General features: G+C 41.7%; 2 protein-coding genes across 2 annotated transcripts in view; both read left to right on the forward strand.

Moving 5' to 3' along the window:
- map1ab (microtubule-associated protein 1Ab) overlaps positions 1-18,019 on the forward strand; it is a 92,027-nt gene extending 74,008 nt beyond the window's left edge. Inside the window, exons 5-7 of the mRNA XM_086299396.1 lie at positions 486-12,258; positions 13,774-14,006; positions 16,371-18,019. Of these exons, the coding sequence (XP_086155522.1) occupies positions 486-12,258; positions 13,774-14,006; positions 16,371-16,526 (12,162 nt within the window). The 3' untranslated portion in view covers positions 16,527-18,019. The remainder of the gene's footprint in view (positions 1-485; positions 12,259-13,773; positions 14,007-16,370) is intronic.
- A 5,062-nt stretch (positions 18,020-23,081) lies between these two features.
- On the forward strand, positions 23,082-24,797 carry LOC147325099 (uncharacterized). The gene is made up of 4 exons (XM_086302738.1): positions 23,082-23,102; positions 23,573-23,776; positions 23,874-24,358; positions 24,449-24,797. Exons 1-4 carry the CDS (start codon positions 23,082-23,084, stop codon positions 24,795-24,797), a joined length of 1,059 nt encoding a protein of 352 aa, XP_086158864.1.
- The last annotated feature ends 319 nt before the right edge of the window (positions 24,798-25,116 follow it).

The following is a 25,116-nucleotide window of genomic DNA, read 5'->3' on the forward strand; positions in this document are numbered from 1 at the left end:
TCATTCAAAGTGTGCCATGGTGTCACCTTTGTTGATCAATGCCAGGCTCACAGCAGAAATGACTTCCTTTAGTCGGGAGATTGCTGAAGAGCTGTGGCGCTTAGCTAATCTAGCTGAAAATAGTGCAGTCAGTCAGGACTATTTACTTTTTCGTGTGGATGCTCTGACTTACCGTCTGTTTCAATTAGCAGCATACATGCACACACAGCTGAACCTTCAGTTTTAAATAATTTTAAGCAAGTCATTGTCTAAGCATCTCATTACAACACAAAAATAATACAAAATCAAATTAAAAACTGAAATCCCCAATTGCCTATTTTTATTTTCTGTATTATTTATTTATTTATTTATTTATTTAGGCAGTTTTGGTGGTTCGTTTAGTTGAAATATCATTTTTGTCATTTCTTCCCTTGACATAAGAGTTTATGTTGTTTCTATGCGTATGATCACTGACTCAGACATGTCTGGGTGTGCCTTTCTTGCAGGTCAGTGAATTGCTGGGCACATCAGCCCCCAAGCAGCAGGCTACACTTACTGTGTCCTGCCGCGGGGAGGTGGGCTGGAGCTCCCTGGGACAGCAGCAGACCCTGCGGGAGTTCTTTGAATACAAACTAAACCCTGAACCTGTTCTGCCCAAGATGGAGGGTGTCACAGAGTTCACAGAGTACGTCTCTGAAACCGTCGATGTCCCTTCACCTTTTGACCTCCTGGAGCCTCCCACTTCTGGAGGCTTCCTGAAACTTTCCAAGCCATGCTGCTACATCTTTCCGGGCGGAAGAGGAGACTCTGCTCTCTTTGCTGTGAATGGCTTCAACATCTTAGTGGATGGAGGCTCCGATCGAAAGTCCTGCTTCTGGAAGCTGGTCCGCCACTTAGACCGCATCGACTCAATACTCCTCACACACATCGGCGCTGACAATCTCCCGGGCATCAATGGGCTTCTTCAAAGGAAGATAGCAGAACAGGAAGAGGAGCAGTCACAAGGCTCCACCAACTATAGTGACTGGATGAAGAACCTGATTTCTCCTGAACTAGGTGTTGTGTTCTTCAACGTGCCAGAGAAGCTTCGCATGCCAGAATCTAATCTTAAAGTGAAACGTAGCATCGAAGAGGCCTCGCTTACTTTGCAGTACCTTAACAAACTCGGCGTCAAGCCGGAGCCTCTCTTTCGAGTTGTCAGCAACACCATTGAGCCCATTACACTTTTCCACAAGATGGGAGTGGGCCGGTTAGACATGTACATTCTCAACCCCGTCAAAGACAGTAAAGAGATGCAATTTTTAATGCAGAAGTGGGCTGGCAACAGCAAGGCCAAAACTGGCATTGTGCTGCCCAACGGGAAAGAAGGAGAAATATCTGTGCCCTACCTGACTTCAGTCACAGCCTTAGTTGTATGGCTTCCTGCCAGCCCTACAGAAAAGATTATTAGGGTGCTGTTCCCCGGGAATGCGCCACAAAACAAGATCCTAGAGGGCCTTGAAAAATTAAAGCACCTTGACTTCTTGCGCTATCCTGTTGCCACACAAAAGGACATTGCCTCAGGAGCTCCTCCCTCTGTTATAAAACAAACCAAGTTAAAACAAAGAACGGATAGCAAAGAGAGTCTCAAATCCTCTCCGAAGACCACTGCAAAGGCCCCAAAGAAAGAAGTCGAGGGGCAGGATGATGTGTCAGCCACCACAGAGGCAAAGAGTGACTCTGTGAAAGAAAACATATCAGAGAAAAAAGAGGAGAAAAAGCCCACTAAGACTATAAAATCTAAAACTGAAGTGCCAGAGAAGAAAAAAATCATGAAAGAAAAATCACTGAAAAAACATTCCAAGGAAAGAGTGTCAAAGATGGATGAGAAAAAGGACAAGGAAAAAAAGGAGATCAAGAAAGTGAAGAAGGATGACTCTGCCAAAAAAGATGACAAGAAGGATGCAAAGTTCAAGGATGACAAGAAGAAGGACTCATCCAAACCTGAGCTAAGAAAAATTACTAAGCCTGACCTGAAACCACTTACACCAGAGGTAAGGAAGACATTACATAAAGCTAAAGTGTCAAGTAAAGCCAAAACTGGCAAAAGCAAAACGGTGAAGGTTGAACCCGCTGAACCCAAAGCAGAGGAGTCCAAACCTGAAGTTATACAACCTGAACCGGTAGAAAATGGAGCTGTTGAGGGAACATCTGTTCCCTCCACACCTGAAGACCTCACCAAGGAGTTTGAAGAACTTAAAAAGACTCAAGTTAAAACGGTTTCAGCAGAGCTGGTGGACAGCAATAAGGTCTCTTCTGAGCCGCAAGCAGGAACGGAAGAGAAAAGAAAACACGAAGAAGTGTCTGAAATCCCACCTGGAACAAAGTCCCCTGAAAAGGAAGCACCAGCCGCAGAACTCAAAGCTGAAGCTAAAGACGAAGACAAGGAAGTGACTCAGGAGCGAGAACTAGAAGACGCTCAAAGGTTTGAAGATGAGGGAGCACAAACTCAGGATGAGGATGAGGAAGAAGAGGAAGAGCCCCCAGCTGCTGTAAAGAAAATACAGGAGGAGGTGGAAGAAGACATGGGAATAGGAGAGGAGGAAGATGAGTCAAAATGGAAGGAGGCAAAAGATGAAGCATTTGATAGAAAACACGAGCTAGAGGAAATGGAGAAGTCAGAAACTCTCTTAGCCAAGGTTGTGACTAAAGAGGAGCAACAGATGATTCCATCAAGGGAAGAGGAGGAGGCAGTGGAGAAGGCTGAACTGGAGGAGGTGGAAGATTTAGATGTAATAGCTGATGAAGAGATCAAACCTGAACATATGGATGAAAGCAAAACCACAGAAATTCTGACTGAGGTCAAAGTGGAAGAAGAAGAAGAAGAAGAAGAAGAAGAAGAGGAGGAAGGCTACCTATCACATGTTGGAGGGGCTACTGCTCCTATAACCTCAGTAGCTCAAGGTGCTGCTGCAGCTGAACCCATGTCCTACATCCAAGATGAAACTATTCCTGGTTACTCTGAAACAGAACAGACTATCTCTGATGAGGAGATTCACGAGGAGGCAGAGGAGAGAATACCACATCTTCAGTATGACGTCGGTGCCTACGACATCTCTGTTCCAGATCAGACGGGTTCATTTGTAAACATCCACGGCATGAGGGAGATACAAGCTGCAGCCATGACAGAGAAAGGTTTTATTCCAGGTGTGCAAGAGCAAGTATCGGTGTTCACCAACATCATCACTGCTCCTCTGGCAGAAGAAGAGCATGTATCTTCTGCAACATCCATAACAGAGTACGACAAAATATCCTCCTTTCCTACATCTATCGCTGAAGATCAGTCGGTGGCATCCGTTGCAGCACCTCAATCTGAAGAGCCGCCTAAAACTCCAGGTCCCCTGTCCACTCCGCCTGACTCTACTCAAGGCAAAGAGCAGCCACTTTCTGCAGGAACTCTTTCACCACCTTCTTTGGAAGAAGACAAACAGTCCAAGTCTCCATCTGATGATCTACAACTTCCTGTTGCAGAAGTGCAAATGGCAGCTAAGGTTGTAGATACTCAGGAAGAGGAAGAGGAGGAGGAGGAGGAAGAAGACCAAACTCCTAATGTTGAAATTTCACTTGAAAAACTCCAAGAGGGCTACGCTTCAACCCAATTGTTGCAGGGTAAAGAGAAAGACATTGAAAAAGTTGCTAGCTCGGGGTCACCTGAAAAGTCTCTACAAGACCTCAAACCTGACCATCTACCAGTTGAAGAGGAAAATATTGACGCAGTTACACCTAAAGACATTTCATCTGTTGTGCCTACTAGACCTTTCGGATCCGACTCAGTGACTTCAGAGAGCGAAGAGCGTTGCTTCAGTCCAGATGATGTCACTGTGAAAATGGCCTCTCCTCCGCAGTCTGGACCCTCAAGCGCAGCTCACTCTCCACTTCGTCAGTCACCAGTGGAAGACAAGATGAAGCTCCCTGATTTGGAGCTGCAAAAGCAAGAGGAATTTGGTGATATAGTGACCACAACTGAGGACAAAAAAGGCGCAAAAGATGATGCAAAAACTGAGACAGAGGTTGATCAACAGAAAGCAGATCAGCATGAAGTAGAATCTGCAAAATCTTTGGACAAATTATCTGAAAAAGACATGAAAGAGGCTCCAGTGATCAAAGACCAAGAAAAAGACGCTTCATTCGCGCCAAAAGATGAAGGAAAACAGGCAGAAACTTTACCTGTTGTTGCACAACCTGTAACAGATGTACAACTACCAGTTTTAGGGAGCAATTCACTGGAATCTGACGACAGGCTCACAGAGAAAGAACCTAAAGTGCCTGAAACAGGTAAATTTCCAGACAGGGAGAGTCGTTTCCTGGACGATGATGATGATGATAACAAGAAAGATGATGACGATCATGATGATAAACCTGCAGTTAAAACCATCAAGGCAGAATGGGAAATGGAAAATGACGATACTTTACATGCTGAACAAATCAAGGAAGAACAGAAGCAGGAATCTGTCATTCAGGAAGACATTTCAGCCATTAAATCTGTCACAGATGAGAACACACAGAAAGAGGCAGTGATAGATGATACTTCTGATGCTAGACCTGTCAAAGAGGAAGTGGCTAAGGACACATTGACTGTTGATATTAAAGATGAATACAAGGAGCCAGAAAAAGACTACACCCCAGTGGCCCAAGAAGTAGAGGTAGAAACTGATGCTCCTGAGGACAAAAAACTTACAGATGAACAGAAACAGAAAGACGAAACACAAAAAGATGATTTTGACCTCAAAACCACAGGTGAGGTTAAGGAGACACAGGTTAAAAAGGAGGATGTGTCTGATAGCAAGATTTTGATGGAGGAGAAGGAAGAGACAGAAAAGAGTGACACCCTTCATAGTAGCACTTTTAAGATTCAAGAAAAAGAAGTCAAAGAAATCCACCTTTCAGATATCAAGCCTGAGAAGGAAGACATGGGGAAAGAGGGAAAGGGAGAAGATCTCCCTTTCATGGAGAAGAAAAAGGAGACTGAAACATTATATACTAGTCAAGTCTTCAAAGATAATAAAGAGGAAAAAGAGATGGATAAGATAGATTCTTCTGCTGCCAAGCCCTTTACTGTTGAGCAGAAAGAGGAGAAAAAAGAGATTTTTGACATTACTGTTCCTAAAGTCAGCAAAGAAGAAGAAGACAGTATTAGCAAAAAAGATGAATCAGCCATTACTATAAAAGAAGAAAAGGGGCAAGAGATTAGTATGGATATTACACCAAGCCTTACCAAGTCAGAAGAAAAGGATGCAACAGTGTGTAAAGATGACTCTGTGGCTAAACCAGCCACAGAAAAGCTAGAGAAGGACAAAAAAGAGAGTGATGACACCACAGCTCCCAGGGAACTGGCTAAAGATATAACAACAAACATGGACGACGCTTACATCTTCACACCCACTGTAGAAGAGGAGAAGAAGGAGGGCATATGTAAAGATGAGACTCCTCCTGCTATTAAACCTACCTTGGCAGAAGAAAAAGATAAACTTACAAGCATAGATGAAATTTCTGGTGTTAAACCAGCAGGTGAAGAAGAAAAGCAACAAGAGGAAAGTAAAGATGCTGCCACCATTAAACTTACCGAGATGGAAAAAGATCACCTGACCGTATCTAAAGTCGATAGTTTCTCAGCTACACCAACTGAAGCAGACACAGAGAAAACACTTCAGACCGTCGAACCAGTTGTAGAAGAAGAAAAGGAACAAGTATTGAGTAAAGACGTAACTCCTTCTGCCATACCCGCCAAGATGGAGGAAGAGGATGCAATGATGAGCAAAGAGATTCCTCCTGTCAAAACAAGCACAGAAATTGTTGTAGCTGGTGCTACACCAGCAGCGCAGGACGAAAAAGACAGAGAAAATGGTAAAGATATTTGTGCTGTGGAATCAGCCACAGAAGAAGGAAAAAGGAAGACGACACGTGAGGAGGAAATGCTGACTGTCAAACTGTCCAAGGAAGAAGAGACAATCCAGGATCATAGTGTTGCTATCGAACCCACCAAGAAAGAAGAAAAAGATACAGACGCTATTAAAGATGTAATTTCTGATGCAAAACCCTCCATAGTGCAGGAAACCAAAGACACAGCTGGTGTCAAGTCCCTCACAGACGAGGTAAAGGAGGCTGAACTTAGAGATGCTCCATCAGATGTAAAACTCATCCAGGAAGAGGCAAAAGAAATACCAAAGGAGGAAACTTGTGATAAAGATATTAAAAAAGAGGATGAACAGATTATTTCTGAAGGGGCACCCATAAAGGAGATGAAGGAAAAAGACACTGATGATACCAACTTTCAACCCACTGAGGATGACAAAGTTGTGGAAAAAAGTGACATTTCTGAGAAACAAAAAATAAAGCAGGAGCCTAAAGAGCAGGAGAAGAGTGATACTGATGACCACAAAGCTATTTTGGAAGATTTGAAGGATAAAGAAACTGTTAAGGGTGATGCAACAAAAGAGAAAGAAGCCGACACCACTGACGAGCAACCCACAGATGCAAAAAAAACAGAACCATCTAAAGTTGAAACCATTAAGGATGAAACAATCGATACGGTCAAACATCACATTTGTGATGCAGAATCTATCAAACAGGAACCGGAGAAGGAGGTGTACACTCCAACAGTTTCTAAAGAAGAGAAGGAAATAAAAGATGATTCCCCTCTTGAGCCAGAATCTAGGAAAGATGATGGAAAACTAGTGGGTCTTTCACAGACCCAGCCCTTGGAAGAGGAGAAGACTAAGAAAGATTATGTTTTTGATATTAGTGATAAACATGGAGTGACCTCTGATAAGCTTCCTGAAGCAGATAAGAAGGATATTTTTGGAGCTGCATCAGTCGAAAAGCAGCCAGACTCTTTGGCAGCAACGTCAGTAAAAGATGACGTTTGTAAATCTCCTGACCAAATTTTAAAGGATACAAAAGAAAAAGATATAGAATCAGGGGTCATTATTGGTGTTGAAGACAAGATGGGAAAAGAAAAAGATGATACACATGTTGCGGAACTGAGCAAAGAACAGAAAATGGAAAAAGAGCAAGAAAAAGAATACACATACGAATCTGAAGGCATCACAGAAGAAAAGAAAGAGACAGCAGAGGACGAAACGATGATTAAAGAAAAGGATTCTGCCAGCGTAAAGACCGATGAGCTCTCAGAGAAGGAAAAACAAGATGTCTCTGATGCAGACCACACCAAAGAGGAGAAATGGGAGAAAGAGGAATTACAGGAGAAGGACATGGACAAAACCATTAAGCAACCTGCTCTGGTGCTCTCTGGAGAGGAAGTATCGGCATCCAAGTTAGAGTACAAACCTGCATTTGTGGTTCAGTCATCTGATGAAGACAGAGAAGATGAAGAGGATGAAGACATTTGTATGGGAGGAGCAGGTTCCAGACCTTTGTCAGTGGAGCCTAGAAAATCTGACCATGACATCTCTTCTGCAGGTTTGCCTTTAACCCAAACGGTACAGATGGGTGATCAAACAAAATCACCTACATCTCAACAGCCCACAGTGATTATACCTACACTTACAATGCAGGAACCCTCTATGGATGAGGACTTCAAAGAGTTTGGGAAAGAGGAGTCCATGCTTTTCCTTGAAGCAGACAAAAATATTGCAAAAATAGAAGCTACACCTGCACCACTCGCTAAGCCCGAGCCATCCTTTGATATTCCCACATCAAAGGAGACAACCTCTGCCAAAACAGAACCAGTGTCAGACTCATCTGAGAAAAAGCCAGCACTGTCAGCAATATCAAGCACAGACAGCCAACCTATGAGCTACACACTTTCAAGTACTGAAAGCCAATCTAGCGTGGAGGAAATGCCACATCAAGAGAAACAGATGCCAGCTGAGGTGAGCTCAGGAATCCAGAGTGCTCCAGAGAAGACAAAACTGGATGAGAAACCAGTAAAAGAAACGGAGAGAGAGATGGAAGGAGAACGAGAGGTGGCGTCTCCGGGATTATCACAACCTTGTTCGTATTTTATGCTGGACAAAGATTCTGAACATGTCAGACGCACGGCTGGCCCAGCAAAAGTGGAAAGTGAAAAACTGAGCACAGAGGAGACTGTCAGTGGAAGGCTTGAAGACGAGAAGCACAGCTTTGGCGCCTCTAAGTACGATCCATATGAAAAACCTATTCCAGGAGATCACGATTTGGACTCACAAGAAGTTTCTCTTGGTTTTGATCATGCTTCTGACATCTGTATTGATGATAACAGAAGATCAAGCCAGGCGGAAGCTGGAGGAGCCATGTTCCTCCTGGATGAGCAGTACAAAGAAGAACCTCTCTCATTCAGCAGAGTCGACTACAGCCCAGTTTCCCTCACAGAAAGCGAGCGAAGCAGCCACCACAGTCGAAGTGACTCCCCAAGATATGAAGACCGTGAGAAAGGCCAAGAGGAAGAGAGTGAGAGAGAAGAAAGGGCAGACACACCATATGTTGACAAAAGCTTTTCAGCTTTAGAGGTGCAAGACAACAAAATGTCTCAAGCTGCTGAGGCCTATTCTTTCACTCCAAAAGAAGACAAACCAGAGAGGTCAGAAAAAGAGAAAGATGACATAAAGGAAGGTGCTGCAGCAGCCTTTCAAACACAGGCACCAGTAGAAAGTGATTTAGAGTCCAGCAGTGCTGCTCTTCAATCAGCAGGCGTAAGACAAGAAATACCCTCTCCCTCATGGAGCCAGACAGATCTTGGTGAACAAGCATCAGGTACTGCTTCACCTTTTGGAGAATTCAGAGAAAAGGAAGCAACAGAAAAAGACAAAGAAAAATCTGAGGAGTCACTCAAAGACAAAACTGACTCCTGCGACCATAGAGAGGGATCTCCATCTGGTCGGTACTCGCCTGCAGAAAAAGACATTTTACCTCAGCAGCCATCGGTGTTAGAGAGAGAGGATGCATCGAGTGATTCAAGGAGTCCCTCTTCGGCCACATTTATAGGACATGAAATTGATGATAATGTTTTGGCATCTGATTATAGCGAAGTTAGCAGTTCTGCTACATCTAAATCCTTAAGTTGTGCTGAAGGAAAAGAGAGCCTGATAGACAAAAGATTACTTGTTGAGGGAGAGGATTTTAACGTTGATGATGACGAAGATGAAGATGAGGAGGAGGAGGAGGATGAAGAAGAGGAAGAGTCAAGTGACATAGATATGGAAAAAGGTGCGAGAGAACAGTCTGAGAAGGAAATGTGCAGACGTAGCTCTGGTGACAGTGCTGGGTTAGCAGAGGTAGAGGACTCAAATAAAAAGTCACAGGTCCCTGACTCAACTAAAGAGGAGACTGTATGTAAGATGACACCTGATGATGCCTCAGCTTTTAAAGCCGTGGATAAAGAAGTCCAGGATGTAAGTAAAAAAGCACCTGAACCAAAACCAATTAAAGAGGAGGCCACTGCTAGAGATACAAGCACATCCAAACCTCCTGAAGCAGCAAGTAAAGACGAAGGCAGAACAACTTCATCAACAGACACGTGTGCGCAGAAAATAGATGAAAGCTCTGTTGCTCCAACAGTTACACCCAAACATACTGAAGAAATAAAATTAGAGGATACTGACAAAAAGCATTTGTCCCCTGAGCCATCCACAAAGAGGAGGTTGTCGTCAGCAGAGGGTGTTTCTTCATCTGATGTACTAGAATCAAAAAAAGGAGTTGAAGATAAAGAGTCTCCATCACCAGAGTCAAGTCTTTCATCAAAGGAAACCTGTCATCCGACATCCACGAGTAGCTTAACTGGCAGCTCTTTGGCAACAGACCAAACTGATTCTATGTCAAAGCCTACGTCCAGTCCATCCTCACCGCTAACAGGTAGCTATGCTGATATTGGACATAGTAGGTATGAGAGTTACTACAGTGAAGAGAATGGAGTAGCATTGAAGGATGACAGGAAAGACACCCTTGTGCTCTCAGATGCCTCCCAGCAAAGTGAGGATAAGTATTTAAGCCAAAGAGATGTCCAAGAAGGAAGTCAAGATGTGAGGCGTACTTCTGGTATCACAGAAAAACACGAGGACTCTACCTCATCACCTTGCCCATACACAAGCTTAACATACTCCGCTTCGACGTACTCCTCAACATCGTACAGTTATTCATATTCAGGGTCTACCCATCTGAGCCAAAAGCTGGGAGGCAAAGATGAACCTTATAAATTATCAACCTCTGAAGTATCTTTGGCCAAAGAGGAACCATCAACTGCGGCAGCGTCAACAAGTTCCTGCTTTGGAGGGTTTCAAAGAGACGAGTACATGGAGGTAATGACAAAACCTGAAACAAAAGAGTCCTTGCCCAGTCAGTTTGCAGAGAGCAAACCATCATCTCCAGGCTTGTCTACTACTGCCAAGCAGCCAGAAGATCAAAGTAGTTCTGTAAAGCCAGACGCAAAATCTTCTACTGACAGCTTTCATATGCTTGAACCTGTGTTAAAAGCATCAACAACAGCACCATTTTTACAAACTACAGGAGACGTTAAGGAGAGTTCATCCACATCAGAAGCACGCTTTGATGTCTCTCCCCTCCAAAGGGCTGACTCTTCTGACAAACAGTCCCAAGAGAAGGAACCTGATACCCTTGAAATGGAGGATGGCACCCTACCGTGTCGTATTGAATGTCAAAAAATCCAAGTAGCTGAGCAAAAACAGACTTTCTCATTAATAACTGAATCATGTGTCGCACAGAGTACAACAACCTCTGAAGAAACAAAGACAGTCGCCATTACCTCTGCAACCGCTGTGTCTAAACCTGATGCAACGGTGGAAACAGCTCAACAGGCAGCATCGGTCACTCCGGTGAGTGACACTGACACTACCAAAACCTCATGTGCCGTAACAGACCTGCCCAAATCAGAAGAGGTGAAAGAGAAACAATCGCAGGTAAAAGAAGAAAAGAGTGCTGGGGATACTGCACCACTAAAGGATGATGCCAAGGTGTCAGAAAAAGAATCAAGTGAAAAAGATGAAAAGGCAGACAAAATGAAAGACACTGAATTCAAACAGGTAATAGAAGAAAAGAAACCAGAGGAAAAGAGCATTAAAGACATCACAGAGGAGAAAAAAGTAACTTGTGATCCCAAACTGAGTGAAAAGGTAGAAGATGGGAAACAAAGGGAGGCCGAAATAGCGGAGGAGAAAAGCTTATTGGAGATGCCGTCTGAGAGATTAGAGGTAAGGAGAAAGAGCAGTATATCTGATTGGGAGCTTCTACAAAGGCCGGACGACTTTCCAAGTGCCCCCCCTCCAGGTTATGGTGATGATGATGAGGAAGGAATGGAGTGGATGGCAAGTGCCCACAGTACCTCAAAAGACACGTACCACACAGAAACATCCAGCAAAGGAGATGTAAAGACTGATCGCCCTTCGGATTTGAACACTGGAGCAACTTCCTCCTCTGAATCCCCGCCAGGATTCTCCTCCTGTGAATACAAACATCGCAAAGGCGAACTTTCTCCATCCTTCATCAACCCCAGCCCTCACCAGCTCTCCAGTGATGAGGGTGAAGTTGATTGTGGCAGTGGCCACTCCCAGGAAGGGGGTGAGGATGATCAAGAGCAGCACTCTGTGAAAAGGAGGTCACACAAGCAGAGGCGCCACCATGCTCAGAGTCACCATGGAGATGCCGGACAGGGACAAGGCCAGCTGCCTGGTGCAATGTCATCTGGTTTGGCTGTGACTTTAGCTGGTGAGGAGACACCACCGACATCAGTGAGCGAGTCATTGCCGTCACAGTCCGACTCTGATGTCCCTCCAGAAACTGAGGAGTGTCCATCAATAACGGCAGAGGGAAATCTGGACTCAGACGAAGATGCTGAGCATCTGCCGGTGGACAAATTATCTGGAGCTGGTGGTGGCCACCATCCTTCATCACCACGGTCATCTCAGAAGACTCACGATCCCCTTCCCGCTCCGATGAAGGACCCTCTACCCCACCCACCTCACCCAGATGTGTGCATGGTGGATCCAGAGGCTCTTCTCAATGATCACAGCAGTACAGAGAAAATTCTCAAGAAGGAGCACAAGACCACCAAGGGCCTGAGAAAGGGGAAACCCAAGTCAGCCTCTCCTGCTCGAAAGGGGGAAGTCAGGAAGAGGTCTTCTACTCCAGTGAAACAGTCTAAGGACTCTGCCTCGCCGCGATCAGCCTCCCTCAGGAGGAAGGACACAGACAGAAGCTCCAGGCTCATCAAAATGTCTGAAACCCATGGTTCAAGGAGCGAGATCCTCAACCCTGGGAAAGGCTTGGTCAATGGCATCAAGAGCAGTTCAGGTGAGGTTAATCATTAACATTCGGTAACACTAAGCTTTTGGAAAACCAAATTTAATCAGGAGAGCTGTTATTATCATTATTGCCCCTAGATATTTGACCTTCACTTTACTGTGTAATGCATATTCAGAAGGAGCACTTTAAGAACTTTGCACATTTACAGCAGGTAAAATAAGCATCGAACAAGTCACCAATTTTCCAAGTAAAGAAACTTCTAAAGGTGCTATTGACATAAAATTATCACCAGACGTCAGTAACAGCCCATCCAATCCACACACGCACAGTCTTGCTAAAATGTTCTCACTTGTTTCATCTTCATCATCCTGGTAGATAGCAGCAGATTTATACCTAGAATATCTTGGCACATTTTCCCATTTATCCTTCCTTCTGTTATATGAAGCAGTACTGTATGCTAAAAAACAGATTTCACCTCCCACCTCCAGACTTCACTGTTGGTATGATGTTTTTTGGTGAAATGCAGTGACTTTTGATCTCCATATATCGTGGCATCTAAAGACTTCAGTTTTGGTCTCATCTAGCCAGACTGAATCCTTCCAGTATTTCACAGACTTGTCTAAATGTTGTTCAGCAAACTTGAAATGTGCTTTAACATGCATTAACATTTCTTCAGCAATGGAGTCTTGTGTGACTCCATTGCCATGATACAGGCCATGGCGGTTGAATACATTACTTATTGTTTTCTTTGAAACAATTGTACCTGCTGATTCCAGGTCTTTCTGTAACGCTCCACAAGTACTCCTTGGCTCTTGGACAACTCTTCAATAAGGTTAAGGTCTTGAGAGAGCTCATTATCTAATTACTGATAGATTTCAGTAGGTGTCGTGACTTTCCATGCCTTTCTGCACCTCTTTTCTTAGAAAATTTATGATTTTTTTAATACTTATTTACCTGCTGTATTACTGTTTGATGGAAATAGCTTCTGGGTCTGAAAAGTGATGCCAGTGAAAAGGTTCCTTTAACCTGTATTATTTATAATGGCCAGAAGGGGTCCATGAAACATGATGTTCATATTTTTCATTTTGTATGCCTTCATCAGAGTAAAAAGAATGATTAAGCAGGGCAAGCTTCGTCAGACCTGTAGCATCTGCTTTCAAAAAGCCAAAGTGACAAAGGCAAAAATGCTCAAATTGAGGCTTCACAGCTGAAAAATTATTGGCTATGTTTGTCTTGAATTTTAAGTCTATGGCTGTTGCACACAAAACAGTGACATCAAGGTTGATTGTATAACAATAGAACTCATTACTTACAAAGCTTTTCTAAGAAAAATCACTTCAAGCGATAACTCCTCAGGTGGTGATAACATTAGCACTTCAAACAAAATGGAGAATGTTCAGGTCCCAATCGGATCACATTTAAAAATCCAAACAAAAATAATTTCGTCATATGAATGAATTAGATAATTATCTCACTTGATGAAAGCGCTTATTCCTTTGTGCATTTTCAGGAAAGTCATTTTTAATATTTGAATTCTTATTTTGTATCCTTGATCACTTCCAGGTAATAACGCCCAGAAATCCAGTTCGACTGTCCCCCCTGGACCACCTGTCTATGTTGACCTGGCCTATGTGCCCAACCACTGCAGTGCCAAGAATGTGGACCAGGAATTCTTCAAGAGAGTGCGGGCTGCATACTACGTTGTGAGTGGGAATGACCCAAGCAGTGGAGAGCCTAGCCGTGGAGTCCTGGATGCCCTGCTGGAAGGCAAAGCTCAGTGGGGCTCCAATTTGCAGGTATTTGCCCCCTCGCTGCCTTAGCTTCAGCATCTTGTTCTCTTTTGATATTTTCTCACGTTTTCTATGACTATAATATATGTACTCTATAATATATGGATAGATTACATCAGCAAGAGTTGAGGCTCGGGTGTGAAATTTATGGTTTTCAGGGTTTTTATCGTTTTTATCGTTATTTTTTTAAATCGTTTTTATCATTAACTGTTTCCCTGGGTCTTTTACCATGTGTTATGAATAAATGTTCTTTTTCTGGTACCGGTACTAGTTTTATTTTGCTGTATTTACCCGCAACACCTTAAAGGCCGGCCCGTGAAAATATTGTCGGACATAAACCAGTCTGTGGCGCAAAAAAGGTTGGGGACCGCTGGATTACATATATGAAGTGCACAGCATAGATTCATTACTTTGGGAAACCATGGCAATCATGGAATCAACACTTTCTTATTAAAGAAGTTGGTAGACATCTGAGCTAAAAGGATAATAATCATAATAAGGCTGATGACTTCACTGTATCCTGCAGAGCACCTAATGTGTACATTTACTTGACCTTGTGGCCCACAGCAGCAAATATAACTAGAACGTCATTCTTGTCTCTAAAGAAAAGACAGCTATAGCTCAAGTGAGCACATTATCAATTATCAAATTGTAATAAAAAAATTAAACGTTTGCTATTTTCATTTCCGACTCCTTTCTTATATTCCTATAAGAGTAGCTTTGTGTGAGTCACAGCTCAAAGTAAACCTTATTTATCTCACACAGTTAATTGTGTGAGATAAATTCAGGGGTTAATTGGTGCAGCCCCTCAATTAACCTACTGTCTAAAAAAAGCTGTTTTACCTCATTTCCTTTTAAGCCAACTTTCTTCTGATTAGCTGCTCCTCCCAACTCACTGGACTTAAGAAACCGATTGGCGATGTCATGATAGCCATGTCCACCTTATACGCTGTCTATGGTGTGCACAACATGACCCTATTAAGGCTATTGAGCATTTAGAGCAATCTGAAGCCTGAGCTTTTGGCTCACATGGTTTATGAACTAAACATATTTAAGAAAACACACACTCGGCAACAGAGCACTTTAAAAATAACTGTGCACCTTGACGACCAAGGAATTCAGCTAAAGTTTTCCACAGTGTTTTAAAGTCTCCTGCTCTTCCTCTTGTTATCTAAGTCAGTCTTTCCGTCAGAGTGCCGTGCCATTTCTTTGACTCATGCATGTATTGTTGGTAAATCCAGTTTTGGCCTCCTGTTCTACTGCAGTCCAAAATTAATTAAGACAGTAAAAATTTTGGGTTATTTACCAAATATGTACATTTATTGCCTGATAGCGAATCTTTAAATTTACAGTTGATAAAATTTAAACAACTGCTTTCGAGCATAGTTGTAATTTAGGATAGTCCCATACACAGTGAAAGAGAGTGGCTTTTCCCTCAAACATTTGACACATGTGTTAGAAATGTTCACTGGTGCAATATAATTCCTCATCAGCAGTTTGTATGTTAACAGTTTCGTTCTAGTTTGAATAGATTAAGTATTTGGTTTTAAAGCGTCCCCGTCCCCGCTCCCTTTCATCTGTATTCTGTCACACATGTCAGTACTGGATTCACCACTATGCAGCAAACAAGGCTGTTCTTATTGTGAAGAATAGAGTACCCAAGATGGCATCATGGCAGCTCACATTGCCTATATTTTGATGATATCAGATGTTTTAATTGCATGTTTTTGAAAATATTTTTGACAAAACTCATATATCTGAGATTACTGGTTAATTGTCAGAAGATTACTATCCACGTACAAATCTCCATTTTTTGGACACCTTTTCTCATCCAAATTCTAAGCAATATATGATGCATCCATAAGAGGCAGAAGGGTGATATAGAGGGAGTATCTTTAATATGCTAATAAAATTTATATCACGTCTATTGTATTTCTAAGAAAAGGGTTTCCTGTTGTTCTTTTTTGTATTTCAGAGTCTGCCTTGAGGTGACTGTTGTTGTGATTTGGCGCTATATCACTAAAATTGAATTGAATTGAATTATAAGAACTGTTTTAGAGGTAGAGGCTCAGTCAGTCAAAAATAGAAGAGTGCAGAGCGTAACTGAGTGGATCAATAGTAGTACTTTCGGTTTGGACGCTGTCTTATACAGTCAGTGGCCCTGTGGCACGTATGAACAGCATTGATGATATAAGACATCTCTGGCAGGTAGATCTGTCTGGAGAATGGTTTGGAGACTATGTACTGTTAGTTAAAACACTAGCCATTGGACCTGTACAAATTCTGACTCCAGAGTCCTCTCCAAATCAATCTGTCCTACTCCCTTCCTGCCAGCTCGCCTCTCATTTCCTTTTGTTATATCTCTGTCAGGTTACTCTGATCCCGACCCATGACACAGAGGTGACCCGGGAATGGTATCAGCAGACGCACGAGAGGCAGCAGGACCTGAACATCATGGTTCTGGCCTCCAGCAGCACCGTAGTCATGCAGGATGAGTCCTTCCCCGCCTGCAAGATCGAGTTCTGAGCTTCGAGGGCACCGCTCCGCTTTTCCCGCCGCCAACAACCCCTCCCTCCTCATCATGACGTTAGAGCGAGAGCGAACAGTACTCTGCTTCTTCAAAGCTTCTCATTCTCTCATGGTACCAGTCTCAGACCCATTTGCTGCAGTCCTCAATACACTAGATTCTGTTAGTCAAAATTCTGGGTATATGCTTTGTGATAGTGGGGCTATCTCGCAAATAATACCGTACTTTTTATATTTGTTTTCTTCTGTGAGTTAAATGTCTGCCCTTACACATTTCTTATAGAAGCGCTAGCAGTTGTGGAACAAATTTAAATACTTTTCAAAAACATATTTACACCTGACAGATAAACATAGATCATTATCCCACAAAGGAATAATAATGCCACAGTTAAAGATCAAGATTAGTCACGTGTAGCTCTTACAAAGGTGACTCAAATTACATTGCAAAGTTAGACCTCCAAGTGGTCAAAACAAGTGCCAAAACACTACTGAACTAGGAATTCTCATCATCTCCAAAATGGTGTCTAAACGAATCCGTGATCAATTATTTCTTAAGATCATACGCAAAGTGTTTTTATAAGACTAGAAAAGCTTTCGTTTCTTAATCCGAACCTTTCTTTTCCATCGACGTACACAGCAAAATGCATCCTTTGCAATTCAGCTCATGCTACAGTAGTGTTTTGATTAACTCGATAACGGCATAAATTGATGTTATGTAACAAAACAACAAAAAAGTTCCTTCTTGTGATTTGTGGTGAAGTTTTAGGAGGTGCCTGGAAAACTCTTTCTTCTTCTGGCTCTCACAGCTTAGCTGGTGCATGTTGCTTGTGTTTTAGCTCGGACTCTTCTGGAGAGAACTGCGTAGGGTTAAACCTTTCTTTAGCCGGCCTTTCAAGTGTGAAATGCAGTATAGTGTGGATAGACTACTACACTGTTTGGCTGTCTGCGCTCAAGTGATTTCAGTAGGCGCCAGGCAAAAGGGACGACGTTTCTACAGTAATCACATCTCTGCTGGGTGTTCTTCTTTAAGTCTTTATCACAGTCTTTGTTGGTTCTGTGTACTCCAGTATGCATATAAGATTAATGTTTCATATCAACACAGAGTTTCTGTTGAATAAATTATATATTTTGTGATGATTTGATCCTGAGGCGAACGCAGCGTTTTAAGTGAGAGGGTTTAATTCTTGTCATTTCCTCCTGTTTAGCTACAATGTACCGTCTCCGTTAGTATCACAAAGGGATGGGAAAGAAAAAAACACAACAGCAAGCAGTGACCTGTGGCAAATGTAGCAACGAAAGCTTGCCTGCTCGTCCCTTCAGTGGTAACGATATGCCAGCGGGAACTGCAGTATTTCTATTTATTAAGGAGGGGGGTACTTTTCACAACAAAAACATGTTACAGGAGGCTTCTTTCACGTGCCTTTAGAGAGCGGAGGATGTTTTATGGACATGTCAGCCATTTTGAAGCAGAGTCAGAAAAAAAAAGAAAGAAACCAAGTAGAAAACTTTAAAACTGAGGACCAATCTCTTCATACACTAAAGTTGTAAATTGCACTGCGATATAGTACTCTCCCACTACTCAAACTTTGGAACCGTATAATTCAAGCCAAGCATTAAATCCTCATATCAAAATACTACTTTCTAACCAATATGAATGTCTGAGAGCAACGTGTTGCACCAAATAGCAATGCACTTTTCTGAGGCGGGGATGGGGCGCTGTTTGAAGTCGAAGCACAGAGAGTTTGTGTAGTAGCAGAGAGGAAGTTTTCAATAATATAAATTAAACTATGTACAGGACGTTCCTCCAGACTGAGCTTGCTAATAGCGAGGGACGAGATCAACATGAAGCAATTGCCTGATGTTAGTCACAGTAATATATATATATATATATATATATATATATATATATATATATATATATATATATATATATATATATATATATATAGAGAGAGAGAGAGAGAGAGAGAATGAGCATGAATGTGGGTTATGGTCACAGATATACTGTAGGAATGTTTTAGAAGTAGTTTTTTGTGTGCTTGAGTATACAGTACGCTCTGAGTAGCTGTTTTTAATTGCAGCATGGTTTTGGTTTTGTAGGCGAGTTTTCTGTGAGTTCACTGTGAAAGGTCTTTCTGCTTGTTTACAGCCAGACTCGAGAGCAGCTCATATTCACATTGGGCCATGTTTCATTTCCTAATTTATATGCACGTTTTTTAAAAGATATTCACAATTTAACCTTTAAATTTGGTGCTGCAAAGCAAATCCAATTCCGATTTACTTTTCAGAGGTTAATTTGCTCTTTGTTTGAGATATAAAATCAAGAAATATTTTATGTTTTTTTGTTGTTTTGTTATGTTTCTTTTGTTGGCTGATTTAAAGCTAAAAAGGAGGGCCAGGATGGAGGACGCATGGCTGGTTTTGATTCCCAAAAAGTCCTTTTTGTCAGGATGTTGCTATTAAAAGCTTTCACAGCTAAACTTTAGTCAGTCCTTTACCTCAATTGGATTCAATACACGGAAGAAACTAAGGCTAGACCGCATCATCACCTCGGGCTAGCCTGGGACCAGTGCCAATATCTTGCTGCTCATAAGACTCCTTACTTTATACCTCATCTTCCAATGCCTCGCTGTTCTGCCCGCTCTACTTTAGTTTTAAAATCAAAGATGGCGAACTCACACAGCTGCCACTGAATGTTGTTTTCCTTTTCTTTTCATCATAGCCCTCATCCATTATGCACTGTACAAGCCTTGATATGCATCCCATGCTTGTGTTGTTTCAGAGGCAGACATGGCTTCTGTGTGTTTTTCCTTTCTTTTAAAACAAATCACACCTGCAGAGAATCTCTGAGTTTGATGCAGGTTGTATATCAAACATCTGCGTACGCACAAGTACATATCCAGCCTAGCATGAAGGTTTTAAAATGACTCCCCTGAAGACATGTTTAAATGTCTGTGAACCGATCAAGCAAGCAAAAAGTCCTTTTCACTTCTCCTTTCGATGCTGTATGAGCTGGGATCAAAGCAGGAAGAAGCTTTTTATTAAATGTGCGAATCAGATTTTATGGATGGTCTGATTTGTTGTACTGTCTTTGAATAATGTTTTTAAGTTGGCAGATTCCAAATACCCGGCCTTGAGATTTTTTTCCTGAGGCATTAAGTAGAACGCTGTGAATCACTCAATACTGAACTGTATTGCTATACAGAAGCTGAATGCACTATACAGGAGATCTATTTTTCTGAATGTAGAGTTGGTACTACCATATGAATGTTGCTGGATCAAAAACAATAGACAAAAACAAAGAAAAAATGCAAATACAAAAAAAACATTCACACCAACTTAGACAGAAATAAATGTAACGGCGTGCAGAAGGCGAGCAGATACTGCAGTCTCAGTTCTGTTCCAAAGAAAGAGGAAGGTTCAAGAAAGAAACTGAGATCCCACAAGCAACATATTAACAGTAACACAGTAACATAGTACTAACTGCAGCTGCAACTTTTTCCTTTTCCTGAAAATGACTTGAAACACATGCAGACTCAAAACACCATTAATAAAATTGATAAACTCAATAAAATGCTACACGCACACTTGTGTGCTGTACACAGATTTGTACATATCGCTCTGGAAAGAGCAAATCTGAAAGATACAACGAAGAAGCGAATCTTGTTTATTTTAGGCAGTTTTATGTGACGGGATGATCAAAAACAGCTGAAGCTACACAAAACGCTGATAAGATATGGAAAGAAAAAAAAGTGCATCTTTCAGTTCGATTTCATCTCCTGCATTAAAATGATCACAATCAACGTATGGTGTCATCTGTCCATCTAATCTTTCTGCATGTGATTTATTTAGTTATATCCTGAATGTACTTGTTTAACATTGAAATAATAATAACAATAATAATTATAATGAAAAAAATACAATGCTATTTTAAAGAAGTATATTTGAAAAAAAAAGCTAATTGTCTTAACTGGTACTGACCTAATATAAAACTGGGCTGTGCTTTTATTGCTTGCCCTATTAACATGTTGTAAAAAAAAGACACTGTACTGGTAGTTCTATTTGATTCTTTCTTTCTCTCTCTTTCTGTCTCTCTCTCTTATTTTTATTTTTATTTTTTATTTTTTGCATTGTATTAAATTTATGGTTTCTTCCGCAGCGCAATATTCAATATCTCTCTGTCTCTTTAAATCTAACTGGTAAAACTAGAACTACTGCAGATTCATTGTAAAAGGGGAAACAGCCTGGTGATCATCAATTAAAATATATGAAATCTAAATGTGGTCCCTGTGTGTTTTTTTTTATTCTTTTTCTTTTTTGAAAATGTCACTAAAATCTAACTGAATTATGAGAGACCACATACAGTATGTCATCTGCTGTATGTTTCTGTACACATGTTTTATGATTTTTTGTTGTTGTTGTTGTGATTTTGTCTCTGTGCACCACTACAGTTTGTTCCAGCAATTAAGCAATTCAGCTGTAAAGCAAGGTCTTATTATCTGATTAACTATTTTAGAGACATTTTTATACACAGTCCCCCATTTTCAGAGGCACAAAACTAATTGCATGATTGACTGACAGCAGTTTTCTGACCAGATGAGGCCCTGATCATTCTGTGATGAATTAATCAGGTAAAAGATCTGGAGTAGAGTTCAAGTGTTTAACGTGTATTTGGTATCATGTCAGAGGCACTCTAAATACAGTATGAAATTATGAGGAGGCCATCATTTGGTTGAAAAAAACAAAATAAACCTGTTACAGAGATAGAAAAAAAAAAAAACTTCAGGATATGGAGTCTGGTTCCTTCTTAAAAAGAATAAATGCGCTGCCCAGCTCAGCAAGACCAAAAGACCTGGAAGTGGATGATCTCAGAATGATTTCTATGGTTAAGAAAATTAACTTCTAATAAACATCTAGCGAAGCCAAGAACACTTGAAGAGAGGCCCCATACCACAGCCAGAGGAATAAATGTATGTCCAGTTAACTGAAAACCAGGACTGAGCATACAGGGAGTGCAGAATTATTAGGCAAGTTGTATTTTTGAGGAATAATTTTATTATTGAACAACAACCATGTTCTCAATGAACCCAAAAAACTCATTAATATCAAAGCTGAATGTTTTTGGAAGTCGTTTTTAGTTTGTTTTTAGTTTTAGCTATTTTAGGGGGATATCTGTGTGTGCAGGTGACTATTATTGTGCATAATTATTAGGCAACTTAACAAAAAACAAATATATACCCATTTCAATTATTTATTTTTACCAGTGACACCAATATAACATCTCCACATTCACAAATATACATTTCTGACATTCAAAAACAAAACAAAAACAAATCAGCGACCAATATAGCCACCTTTCTTTGCAAGGACACTCAAAAGCCTGCCATCCATGGATTCTGTCAGTGTTTTGATCTGTTCACCATCAACATTGCGTGCAGCAGCAACCACAGCCTCCCAGACACTGTTCAGAGAGGTGTACTGTTGTCCCTCCTTGTAAATCTCACATTTGATTATGGACCACAGGTTCTCAATGGGGTTCAGATCAGGTGAACAAGGTGGCCATGTCATTAGTTTTTCTTCTTTTATACCCTTTCTTGCCAGCCACGCTGTGGAGTACTTGGACGCGTGTGATGGAGCATTGTCCTGCATGAAAATCATGTTTTTCTTGAAGGATGCAGACTTCTTCCTGTACCACTGCTTGAAGAAGGTGTCTTCCAGAAACTGGCAGTAGGACTGGGAGTTGAGCTTGACTCCATCCTCAACCCGAAAAGACCCCACAAGCTCATCTTTGATGATACCAGCCCAAACCAGTACTCCACCTCCACCTTGCTGGCGTCTGAGTCGGACTGGAGCTCTCTGCCCTTTACCAATCCAGCCACGGGCCCATCAAGACTCACTCTCATTTCATCAGTCCATAAAACCTTAGAAAAACCAGTCTTGAGATATTTCTTGGCCCAGTCTTGACGTTTCAGCTTGTGTGTCTTGTTCAGTGGCGGTCGTCTTTCAGCCTTTCTTACCTTGGCCATGTCTCTGAGTATTGCACACCTTGTGCTTTTGGGCACTCCAGTGATGTTGCAGCTCTGAAATATGGCCAAACTGGTGGAAAGTGGCATCTTGGCAGCTGCACGCTTGACTTTTCTCAGTTCATGGGCAGTTATTTTGCGCCTTGGTTTTTCCACACGCTTCTTGCGACCCTGTTGACTATTTTGAATGAAACGCTTGATTGTTCGATGATCACGCTTCAGAAGCTTTGCAATTTTGAGACTGCTGCATCCCTCTGCAAGATATCTCACTATTTTTGACTTTTCTGAGTCTGTCAAGTCCTTCTTTTGACCCATTTTGCCAAAGGAAAGGAAGTTGCCTAATAATTATGCACACCTGATATAGGGTGTTGATGTCATTAGACCACACCCCTTCTCATTACAGAGATGCACATCACCTAATATGCTTAATTGGTAGTAGGCTTTCGATACAGCTTGGAGTAAGACAACATGCATGAAGAGGATGATGTGGACAAAATACTCATTTGCCTAATAATTCTGCACTCCCTGTAAAATGGTTGATAATTCTAAGCAGGTAATGCCATTGTTTGTAAAACACTTTCAATTATACTTTGAAATTGGACCATTCTTTTTTAATACACTCTGTATATTAAGTACTACGGCATCACAAAAAAATAGGGGGAAAAAAAGGTTGTTTTTGGTCATTTAATTCAGAATGATAAACTTTCATATATTCTATATTCAAATATTTACACAAAGTGTGGCTATAAGCCGTTTATGAGCTATAAGACATAATAATAGAAATCAAAACAAGAAACAGCAAGTACAAATTCGTTAATGAATGTATGTAGCTATGCTGGCCAGTTTACTGGCAAAAAGTACAAATAATTGAATAATTGATGGTTCTGGGGAAAAAAAACTAAGTTAAGGGGAACATGAATTCTCTACCAAAACAACTCACAGCTGTGGACACCAAATATAAATATGCGGTATAGAGGGTATTGAAAGAATAACATTTTTGATGTAATGTTGTTCAAATTTTAGGGAAATTCTCGTCCAGATGTAAGTGAGCACTACGGTGTACATTTTAGGACATCGTCAGGTCTCAAGAAAAAATTTGTCAGGTATCAGACAAAAAAATTGTCAGGTCTCAGTTCTCAAGAAAAAACATTGGACATTGAAATGCCCAGTGCAGTAGCAAATCGCTCGTGCTTCACTGCACAAGCTGGACCCACAGAGTCTGCTAAGGTTTGTCACTGCCATATTACACATGATATTTATATAAACCCATTTAGAGTGAGGTCCATGTAAATTTACCATTCTCTATTTGTCTATCTTCTGACAGCGTAAGATTACAAGTGTGCTCCAAAGCTTCCTTTGCCTGTTAGACGTGGGAATGCTGCAGACCATCAGGGAGTGTACGGTCCATCAAGCCCACAGAATAGAGCCGGACTGGAATTTGTCAGTTCATGAACTGATGGCATTCATTTCAATCCTGTTTGTAAGAGCAATCATGTGTCCTGTTGGTGCCATTGTGGATTGCTGGTCAGAAAGATTTCTGGTGCCAGTAATCAAAGAGACAATGCCCCGAGATAGATTCATTTCAATTATGCAACACCTTCGATTTGATGACAAGGACACGCGGGCAGAACGGGTGAAAACAGATAAATTTGCGGCGATCTCCGACATCTGGACACGCTTCAACAAGAACTGTGCTAAGAGTTTCACTCCAGGAGAACACATGACCATAGATGAACAGCTGTTCCCTACCAAGGTTCGTTGTCCATTCACACAGTATAACGCAACCAAGCCAGACAAATTTGGGATCAAGTTCTGGATGGCCATGGACTTGGACACCAAATATGTCTGCAGTGCATCTCCTTACTTGGGAAAAGACCCCAGTCGTCAGAAGGGAGAGAGGCTGGCAGAGAACGTGGTCATGAAACTGATGGAGCCGTTTTTAGATGATGGGAGAAACGTCACAACAGACAATTTCTTTACTTCACTGTCACTGTCGCACAGACTGCTGCAGCGCAAAACGCCGTTATGGGGCACAGTGAATAAAGTCTGGCATGAACTTACTCAACTTGTGCGGATGTATTCCATAAGAGCAGCAACACGCAGGTGGTCAGTAGCAGTTTTCTACAATATGCTGGACCTGGCGGCGGTGAATGCCTACATTTTGTACAAGGCATGTACAGGGTGGACAGGCAAAAGAAGATTGTTTCTGAGTCTTCTAGCTCAGGAACTTCGTTGCCGATTCATGTAGCACAAGGAAATATTAGCACAGACGCAGGCTGTTGAAGCTGCTGCAGCTGCTGTGCCAGGGACTGTAAAGACAACGCAGTGCCAGGGGAATTTACGCAAATTTGCGCAGGGCTAGTAAATCTAGTAGTAGGGTAGTAATTCTAGTGTTAAGGTGTGAAACAGCTGTGTACTGCCTTTTGTTCCTGGAGAAGGTATTTAACTGAGAGCCATGCTAGGCTCAGGGAGACTCTGCTGACCGTCTGTCCCGCGGTCATGCAGGGACTTCATCAAGCTTGGTTGTCTGTTCTTTGTGTGTTTTGATTAAAGAATGTTAGCTACCG

This window comes from Aulonocara sp. 'chitande type north' Nkhata Bay, linkage group LG7 (genome assembly GCF_057382095.1).
Source record: "Aulonocara sp. 'chitande type north' Nkhata Bay isolate Kocher_YH1m ecotype deep benthic linkage group LG7, A_spYH_male_GT1.1, whole genome shotgun sequence".
NCBI classification, from domain to species: Eukaryota; Metazoa; Chordata; class Actinopteri; order Cichliformes; family Cichlidae; genus Aulonocara; species Aulonocara sp. 'chitande type north' Nkhata Bay.

What these genes read in the sequence shown, in the direction of transcription:
- LOC147325099 (XM_086302738.1), top strand. Translation starts at nt 23,082, where the DNA reads ATGGTTGATAATTCTAAGCAG. An exon ending in TGGTTGATAATTCTAAGCAG is followed by an intron (nt 23,103 to 23,572) that starts GTAATGCCATTG and finishes TTCAAATTTTAG; the next exon opens with GGAAATTCTCGTCCAGATGT. An exon ending in GACCCACAGAGTCTGCTAAG is followed by an intron (nt 23,777 to 23,873) that starts GTTTGTCACTGC and finishes ATCTTCTGACAG; the next exon opens with CGTAAGATTACAAGTGTGCT.